Source organism: Prenolepis imparis, unplaced genomic scaffold (genome assembly GCF_030444845.1).
Source record: "Prenolepis imparis isolate NDT839.2.m4 unplaced genomic scaffold, iyPreImpa1.0 SCAF_7, whole genome shotgun sequence".
NCBI lineage: Eukaryota > Metazoa > Arthropoda > Insecta > Hymenoptera > Formicidae > Prenolepis > Prenolepis imparis.
The window spans coordinates 8706819-8716023 of NW_028141165.1; the positions used below are offsets into that span (position 1 = coordinate 8706819).

The window sequence follows — 9205 nt, forward strand, 5'->3', positions numbered from 1 at the left end:
ACATGATTTTTATATAAATGCTAATAATAAAAAATAATATATACAAACACTATTGTTAGATACTTAAATAATTTATAACTGAATCTGTTGTTCTATTTAGTTATATTATTAATATAAATATTGACTAATATTACATATAAAAGATTAAAGAAATGGCTAGAAACAATTTTAATCAACATATTTATTTTCGTGTATAGAAATTCATAAATTCACATAATTTTAGCAAGAAATAATTATCGAAGTCTAGCTAAAATGTTCAGCTGATAAACTGATAATATATCCCACGATATCGTTTCTCTTATGACAGAAAAGTGCAATGACAAATCCACAGATTAGTACGCTAACAAAGTTTCAAAGTTTCATTTCTGGAGTTTGTTTTTTTTTCAAATTTAAAACGTACGTTAATTATTATTTTCATGTTGTCAATTAATAATATTAACCGAATATTAACGGAATAAAGTTATATTACAAATGCAAACACATTAGGTTCAAGTTTCCGAAAATGTAAAATGTACCATCGAGAGAGTGTACGTGAATCACTAATGTATGTTTCATTTGCACAGGCTCGCACACTCTCATATACACTCAAAAGTATTGCATACAAACTAAACATTCGCACATAACATAGTTGTTCATATTCACTATCATATGTATTACGAGATTACATATCAGCAGTGCTAAGTATCACACTATTTTGTACTGTCCGACTCATAGAAAATACATGTGACAAACAGATACAGCGAGAACGACGTATCTACTTAACACATGCACCAAAATTTGCCATTATTACACTCGTTGTTATTGCTACATAAATGTTATTATTATTTTTTGTATTATTCTTATGGTACGTCATTAGAACAATACTATATACAAAATTACGGACATGTAATGAACGCTATTTATAAAAGATATCGTCATTCAGTTACAATTTATACATTTCGTCGCATTGGATCACGAAATATAATTCGCAAAAAAAGATCACGAGGCTCCAAAACTTGAATTAAAATAATTAGTTCTATTAATAATCTAATACGTAATTAAATATACAATAATATTTCTTTGACATACTCGTTTCTGAAAGATTGTTAAACGAAATAAGCGTATTTTATGAAAGTAAAATTAAAAGTGAAATAGAAAATTTAGGCACAATTTAATCTACTTGGATATCTATTCTAAATTATAAAAGATCACGATACGAAAATACGAATAACTAGGCTAAAGTGCATATTTTTAAAATACTTCCGTAAAATCGGTCAATAAAGATGATAAGAACTCTACTAATTCAAGGCACCAATCTGTAACAACACTCAATATCTGTCAATTTCCTGAAAATGTACTTAATACAGAATCTAATTTCATTAGTAACGATTATTTACAATTATCATAATTTTATCTTCATTGATGACATAATAATCCAAATCCATTAAATTTGTCCACGTGAAAATCTATCGTCAAGTAATTGTGCCTTCATCACAATAGTTTTCTTTTGCGCTTGATCAAATCGATTAACTTGCAAATCAATATCTCTATCAAATGGCCTTCTCGTTGATATTCCAATACGTTTTGCCTCTTTTTCTTCTTTCTGGAAAATAAATAATATATCTCTAATAGCATTATTATAACAAATTTAAGGAAACAAATGTGCAGAAAATATTAATTTAATGATTAAATATTGATTGTATAATTTGAAAAATACAAGTAAAAAACAAATTAAATAAATACCTTCTTTTTCTTAGCGATTTTGCTTTGATGCATCTCTAATAGCGATTTCTCAGACTTTCTTTTTTCATTTGCTTCTTTCTTATGAAGTTCTTTCACATGTTCCGCATCTGATTCTTTGAATTTCTTTGCCTCCTGAAAAAATGCAATCAGCTAAGCATTAGTACACATGTGAAATATATGTAAAGAGAGTAAAATTCCTAATAATAACACAAAACGAATGCACTCTCTCTTCTCAGTTTAAAAAATAAATACATAACAGCACATTATTTTATATTTACCGAGTCTTTCTGTTTCTGAACTTTTTGTGCAGGAGTATCAGTCCAACATGATCTATCTGACATATCCGGCCCATCTCGAAGTCTGAATTTGCGTGGACCCAATCCAAGATTAGCAGCTTGCGCCGATGGCAATTCGGTCATCCATTCCTCGCGTTTATTTCCAAGGTCAGTCTAAAATACAAATACATGCTTCTTTTCTCGTCGATAAAATTATTAATTGATGTTTAAATAATTTGTTTTACCTCTTCTAAATATCCTTCGTATCTAATTCTTTGCGCTCTCAAATCTAACTGTTCGTGCACGAGACTATTTTTCAGAGCAGGATGATCGGCAGGCAAAGGACCTATCGTACAGTCATCGTCGGATGACTCGTTCGAAGCTTCTTTATGCGATTTCATAATGTCAGGTAGTACAGGTCCGATAATTTTATCTCGCGAATCACTTTCGTTCTGTTGTCGTTGTAATAAATGTGGTGGCAGTGCTGGTCCAAAAACACCGTCTTCGGCGTCTTCTGGCTTTCCATTTTGACGATCGTTGTTTAATCGAGGTGGTAAACTGGGTCCGACAAAACTCGCGCTCTTGTCGTCGTCGTCGTTGATCTTATTTTCATCGAGATTACTCGATGATGTCTTTTCAAGTTTGTCACCGCCGACGATACCAGTGTTAGATGCGAATTTTGGTGGCAAAACTGGACCATACGCGGACTCGGTTTCTTTCGTATCTTTTTCCAACAGTCGCGTTTCATCCAAAGAATCGAGACATTGCGAATATTTCTCTTCCAAATTCGAGCATTCGCCACTGTCAGAATTAATCATCATTCTCTCCTCTTCATAATGTGCCTTTCTTCTCACAGAATCCATAAGAGTTTCATTCGTTACCAAGAACGTCGCGGACGATGCGGAACTGAATAAGGAATCTGAAACGGCACTAGGATTATTATTAGTGGAACCAGACCCCGGGTCATAGTTCCTTCTTTTTACCTTCAATTGTTCCTGCCGTTTTTCTCCACTCGCTTCATCGCCGTCGTTCTCTCGTTTCGTTCTCGCGCGATTTTCGGACCAATCTTCGGAATCGTTCAGTTTAGTCTTACGTGGACACGGAGATGACGTTCGACTCCCTGAATCCCGGCAATCGGATACATTCTCGCCGGTCTCCGACAAGACATCGAACTGCGACAGATCCAAGTCCTTGCAGTCTTGAATCTCTATTGACGAATCCTCTTTAATATTCTCGTTCGAACGAGCCTCGCTGTAGCTACGATGTCGTTCGACATTCTTAGGATACTCTCTCGAATTTTGCGACTTGTTTTCTTTTACCGATGACTTCTTAGCGGCATCGTGTTTTCCCTGATCCTCTCGGGACCGATAGTCGCCGTTCGAGGACTTGATCAGTCTACTTGATTGATGGGATCTATCTCGACTTCTATCGCGAGAATGATGCTTGTGCCTTTCGTGATGCCGACTTCTGTGCTTGTCGCTGGACGCTCGCTCGTTGTGATGATTCCTCTCGTACGAATGTTCTCGAGATCGTCGCATTTGATGGACATTTCGATCTCTGTCCGATTGGCGTTTAAAGTCCCGCGAAACTTTCTCCCTCTCATTGGAATTCCTGTAGCCTTTGTCGTTCGCAGCCAATCCAGCGGATGTGTCCCTGCTCTCTCTATAGTCCTTGTACGAATTTCTGCCATCCTCCTGTCTTGAACTCCTGGACTCATACTTTGAATGCTTTGCAGAATATCTGAGATCCTTGTCATCCGTATTCCTACCGCTCTCGTGCTTCGATCGTTCTTTTCTGTCTGTTTGATAATGTCTGCTACTCTCGCAATAGGACGATTTGTGCTTCTTTTTAGACGACTTTATTCTGTCTTCTGTCGAATTTACAGGCGCGACTGAATCCTTGCGTGTAGCCTCGAAACGAAACCGCCGTCCGTCATCGCTGTCCTGGCTCTCGGAATCAGAATCCATTGTTGTCATAATCTAGTTATATGCTGAAATCATGACAAACTATGTAACTAACTTGTAAGTTGGACTTTTACACATGATATATACATATTTTACATATATATATATATTTTTTTTTTAAATATATACATACATACATATACATGTATGTATTTTTATATTAATATTTTTATATATGATATTAGATAATATAGAGTTAAAAAAAACATTTCAATTTATATTAATAAAACAAAATTTCTTAAGAAACAAAACATTTGCTTTATTATTCTACGAGCGTACCACAAATCAAAGGCATCTAATAACTCTAATTATGAAGAAAGAAACTGTTACACTGTTGATTGTAACTATCCTCTTTATTTGTGATACAAGCTTCGTTAGAGTTTACAAATATATATATGTATATATGTATATATATCATAAATAATCTTTTTCTGAGAAAATAATACAGTAATTATTCAACGCGCTTTTCAGCATCTTTTTGTATTTCTGTTTTCTTTACAACAGTTTCAACGATTTTATTAATTTTACTCGAGTCAGACAGAGAAGCTTTAGGTAGAATATCATTGGGGGAATTCGATTGTAACATCTTAATTATTTTGGCGCCGCTATATTTAACAGACTTAACAAGCCCTGCTGTTAGGATTCCTTTTAAGCTTTGCGTCACACTAGATCTCCAAACAATTCCTTTCAAACATTGTTCCAATATCTCGCAGCATTCTGGATCATGTGCTATAGCGCGCAAACAATCCTCCGTATCTTTTGATCTTGGACCCAGAGACCATGCTCTGACTAGTTTAACCTGTGGTGTCCTAGGTAAATGATTTAAATGAAGAATTTTAGTCGCTGGATTTACATCTTGGTGACACGTACCAGTCATGTGATCTGACTTTGGAATATCTATATAATTATCAAAATGTTTCAAAATTGGTTCATACAAGTGTTTAAATTGATGCAATTGTGGTAGCACAATATTACTAATCTTATCTTTGTTCTCGCCAAAGATCATTCGAAAATCGCCATGGTAGGACAGACTGGTGATCCTTTTGAAGAAGTCAATTTCTGTGAAATGCTCAGGAAGCAACAGCAAGGCTGCATGTACAGCCGAATGCAAATTCTGCACCAGAGCAGTGCGCAGTTGAGAATTTTCATCTGGTTCCACAATTACTTTAACCGGTTTATGTAATCTTCCCGCTAAGTACAAATCATTCCAATCTAATAAGTCTTCCACCAATGACACCTCAGAAATTACTCCATATTTAATGAGTTGACCTTGATTTGTTCTAATCAATGTGTTATAAAATATTTTAGCACCCGATCTTTCCTGCACGTTTGTAATTGCTTTAGAGCCAAGAAGTCTCAACGGTTGAGCGTAATGCTTGGGATTACTTGTCAAGTTCTCTGCATGCCATTTGTTTGCGTTACGTACAACGAATATAAGATCCAGCATGTTATTGCCATCATTATTAGCCTGTTTAAACGCACCTGATCCATAAGCAAAACAAAATTTCATATTTCTAGGAAACTCTCGAATTACATGTTTCAATTGCGACATCTCCGCGATTTTCTCCAGCATTTTGGGGGGGGGGGGGAATTAGTCGAAGCTTTGATAAAATATTTTGCAGCTTATACAGACTTCAATTTCACGCAACTCTTACATAGCCAGATTTAATTTCAGCTCGAACGTGTCGAAGAATTCGCTTTGTCGAAAGAGATATGCTTAGAGGATGACGTGATATGTGATTCGCACCATGGAGCTCGACGGATTCACGCCGTAGCAGTCGATGGAATCCGAGGAATGCCAAACGAACGACGTCGATCGACAACTTTCAACATGCGTCTCTCGTAAAGCGGAGCATCCAAGTGCTATCACGGATCTCTATCGTGGATTAACCGTGAGTCGTTTCCCCGAGGCCCGATCGCCCGTCTAACCTAAAAACGCAGGTTCATGAGGTTCGTTTTCCAGTTTACTTACTCGGAGGAAAAGATGAGATATATAGTTTCTTTTATCGAGTGTAAAATACCGAGGAGCCAATTCTTTCGTCGTAGCCTTTAAATTGGGAATTTTGAACGAGCGAACGAACACATTTTATGCATCTGTACACGAAACACAAATACACTGCGCGATCGACTCTGTCGCACTCGCGTATGCGAGAGTATATATACTATATTATAAAAAATGTGTATAATCGCGACTGCACCGCCACGCGATAATCCTTGAGCTGACTCGCGGGAGTTTTATTTATTGTAACCTCACAACGTGGATCGATATATTGAAAAAGACGAGTCGAAATATTCGCTTATCTTTCATAATCGCGAGCAACAATTTTTCTCGCAAATATACAACGTATTAACTCCAGACGACTCCGCGAGAAACAAAAACTTGGGCCAAAACGCAACGGGGAGTGCCTTTGCTTCGTCTCGGTTCGTCTTAAAGGTGAGGAACTTTCGAGAACAACGTGCTCGATTTCTCTCTGCAAAAGTTTAAATTCTAGGCATCGGGGATGTACTGTGCTTTGGAAAAAAAAAAATCGTCAATTTATTTCGTCGGAAAAATAATAACGCGATATATTAATAAAAATCCTATTCAAATTTCGCGCTCTCCAGAAAAATAGATCAACAGAGAGAAATCCAATCGGAGTGAAGTAAGTTTCGGATGCGAAGGGTGAATTCTCGATATTAGGAGGACATGACTTGGCAAGAGCCAAAAGCTTTCATCCGCGTGAGATTATTGTGTTGAGTTTTAAGTATACGGATTGACCTGTATTTTTGTCGATGTTGACTTCTATCGGTGACAGATCTACATTCTCGAGATTCTTTTCAGAAGGTAATATATTTCAGCTCTTTATATAAAGTAGAAATAGTATTTGGGAAAATAGAGAAATATACATCTATATAGCGTCTCCCGGACCATAACCTGCGTTACACTTTTTGCACTGAAAATGAAATAGATCATATAGATCAATTAGATGTATACATGAGATTGTGAGATAAATAAACGTAAGCGTTGGAGAAAAAAAGGAAGGAAAAGAAAAAGATACGACAAAAGGTGAAAAGAATAAATTGGTTATTTTTATCGTGCGCGAGAGACGATTGTTGAGTTTCGATATATCGATATATCGATCTTGCTCGATACGATTAATCTCCCCTCCCCTACGCAAACTGAAAATAGAAAGAATCGACGCGATGGCTGCTTATATTGGATTGCCCTGATCATTACAATCTCGACGGATATTTCAGCGACTTTAGAAAGAGAGAGAGAGATTCGTGTTTCAGCGACGCACTCGTCTTCTTTTTGTCTCAATCTATTTCGCGGGAGTGGAAGTCTGCGAAAAAGAATTCCATAAGCAGAAACGGTGACAGAAGAGTGACATGGAGGTCGATGTGCCTGCGGAAAATACAAACGAGCAAACGCCGATGGAGATCGACGAGGACACCTCCGAGAGGAATCCGAAGGTGTCCGGCAGCGTTAAGGTTATGGCGTCTTCGGGCACCGTTGGTTCCGTGTCCATCAGTTTACATCCGCTGGTGATCATGAACGTCAGCGAGCACTGGACCAGACTCAGGGCTCAAGAAGGCAGCGATCAATTGGGTAAGAGAGATTCTCCTTTAATAAGTAAAAGTCTTAATATAGAGATAACAAAATTTGCATTTTTAATTAACTCATACACTGAAAATTCTGACATAAATTGGATTTGACGTATATTAATAAATATACGATCAAAATAATTTCTAAAACATATGTTTGATAAATTTTATTAATAATATTCTATAGGCTAGCGATGTATCATTTCCAGTAATGAAATATTTTCAGTGTACGGTGCTCTGATTGGTAAGCAGAAGGGTCGTAACATAGAGATTATGAATTCTTTTGAATTGCTATTTACTTGCATTGGGAACGATGTCATAATCGATAGAGAATATTATAATACGAAGGAAGAGCAGTTTAAGCTAGTCTTTAGTGAAATGGACTTCTTGGGCTGGTACACCACTGGTGATATGCCTAACGAGAGAGATATTAGAGTGCACAAACAACTTTGCGAGATAAACGAAAGCCCTGTATTGTTAAAACTAGATCCGAGACCGAAAAATACAGAGGCAAGTTTACTAGAATATATATTTTTATAAAACATTTCTATAAAAGAGCCTTTCCTTCTCATTGAATATATAAAAGAATGATATATCTATATAATGATAGAAAAAAAATATAATGATTGTTACAGCACTTATCTGTCTCCATGTACGAATCAGTAATTGATTTAGTTAACGGCGAAGCTACCATGTTATTTGTTCCATTAACTTACACATTAGCCACAGAAGAAGCCGAGAGGATTGGAGTTGATCATGTACAAAGGATGTGTAATAATGAACAAGGAGAATGCTCAGTAGGTGAGTAATATGCAGACAATTTGTATATTTCCATAAATATTGTTAAAATCGACAATTCATAAATATATTTTCTTAGTGGCGGAACACTTGACGGCTCAACACAGTGCCATTAAAATGTTGCATGCGAGGGTAAAACTTGTTCTAAGATATGTGCAAGCAGTAGAGAGTGGGGAATTGAAAGGAAATCATGAAGTTCTTCGTGCAGCATGTTCTCTGAGTCATCGATTGCCTGTCCTAAATAATCCGAAATTTAAAGCTGATTTTTATAATGTGAGTATATATATTAATATAAATATAATATATAGGTTATTAAACATTCTATAATTATATATATATATATATATTATTTCTTTAATAATATATATATTACAGAATGTTTAACCTGTATATAATATATATATTATTTTTTAAACAATGTCATTTTGTATTTTTCTAGCAATGTAATGATTTTGGCTTGATGACATATCTTGGTATTATAACTAAAGGCTGTAATAATATAAATCAATTTGTAAACAAATTCAACATTCTGTACGACAGACAAGGCGTGGGACGACGTCTACGAAGTCTCTTTTTCTGATATGTAAATAGAATCTGTTGTTTTTATATATGGTCTTTTTTACTTCTTAGATAAATAAGTACCAAACTCAGGATTAAAATTTAAACAGCCAATTTAATTTCGAAAGATAGTTTAAATACTACTCTAGACATATATTGTGTATCGAGCATAAATAAAAGTAGAGACATTATGCAGTTTTTTTTTATTTTTTTTTTTTAAGCAAAGTATAATGATGAATGATAGAAAAAATAATAATTATCCGAAATATGCATCATTTCGATAATATTATTCAGAAATAATAT

The 9205-nt window shown here is 35.5% G+C and overlaps 3 protein-coding genes across 6 annotated transcripts; 1 reads left to right on the forward strand and 2 right to left on the reverse strand.

The window, feature by feature from the left end:
• Positions 1-163: 163 nt before the first annotated feature.
• LOC145938234 (uncharacterized) lies at positions 164-6115 on the reverse strand. Of its 4 annotated transcripts, XM_083041724.1 has the most exons (7): positions 5983-6115; positions 5617-5890; positions 2243-3987; positions 2001-2171; positions 1723-1854; positions 1377-1582; positions 165-1295 (listed from the first exon to the last, which is right to left on the reverse strand). In XM_083041724.1, the coding sequence occupies exons 3-6, from the start codon at positions 3971-3973 to the stop codon at positions 1424-1426; spliced, it is 2193 nt and encodes a 730-aa protein (XP_082897850.1). In that variant the 5' UTR covers positions 3974-3987; positions 5617-5890; positions 5983-6115; the 3' UTR covers positions 165-1295; positions 1377-1423. The 4 variants fall into 4 exon arrangements, with proteins under 4 accessions (XP_082897848.1, XP_082897850.1, XP_082897849.1 ...); XM_083041722.1 differs by having other exon boundaries at positions 164-1582; XM_083041723.1 differs by having other exon boundaries at positions 165-1582; positions 5709-5890.
• Positions 4413-5534, reverse strand: LOC145938193 (phosphatidate cytidylyltransferase, mitochondrial). Its single transcript, XM_083041649.1, has one exon. It carries the CDS (start codon positions 5532-5534, stop codon positions 4413-4415), a length of 1122 nt encoding a protein of 373 aa, XP_082897775.1.
• Positions 6115-8952, forward strand: Csn6 (COP9 signalosome subunit 6). Its single transcript, XM_083041726.1, has 6 exons — positions 6115-6785; positions 7235-7550; positions 7773-8056; positions 8182-8347; positions 8424-8617; positions 8784-8952. The coding sequence occupies exons 2-6, from the start codon at positions 7331-7333 to the stop codon at positions 8922-8924; spliced, it is 1005 nt and encodes a 334-aa protein (XP_082897852.1). The 5' UTR covers positions 6115-6785; positions 7235-7330; the 3' UTR covers positions 8925-8952.
• The last annotated feature ends 253 nt before the right edge of the window (positions 8953-9205 follow it).

Coding starts and splice junctions, on each gene's coding strand:
- Csn6 (XM_083041726.1), top strand. CDS start 7,331: ATGGAGGTCGATGTGCCTGCGGAAAATACAAACGAGCAAACGCCGATG. Junction 8,057..8,181: donor CGAGACCGAAAAATACAGAG/GCAAGTTTACTA, acceptor TGATTGTTACAG/CACTTATCTGTCTCCATGTA. Junction 8,348..8,423: donor ACAAGGAGAATGCTCAGTAG/GTGAGTAATATG, acceptor ATATTTTCTTAG/TGGCGGAACACTTGACGGCT.
- LOC145938193 (XM_083041649.1), bottom strand. CDS start 5,534: ATGCTGGAGAAAATCGCGGAGATGTCGCAATTGAAACATGTAATTCGA.
- LOC145938234 (XM_083041722.1), bottom strand. CDS start 3,973: ATGACAACAATGGATTCTGATTCCGAGAGCCAGGACAGCGATGACGGA. Junction 2,172..2,242: donor ACGAAGGATATTTAGAAGAG/GTAAAACAAATT, acceptor TTTGTATTTTAG/ACTGACCTTGGAAATAAACG. Junction 1,583..1,722: donor AAATCGCTAAGAAAAAGAAG/GTATTTATTTAA, acceptor TTTATTTTCCAG/AAAGAAGAAAAAGAGGCAAA.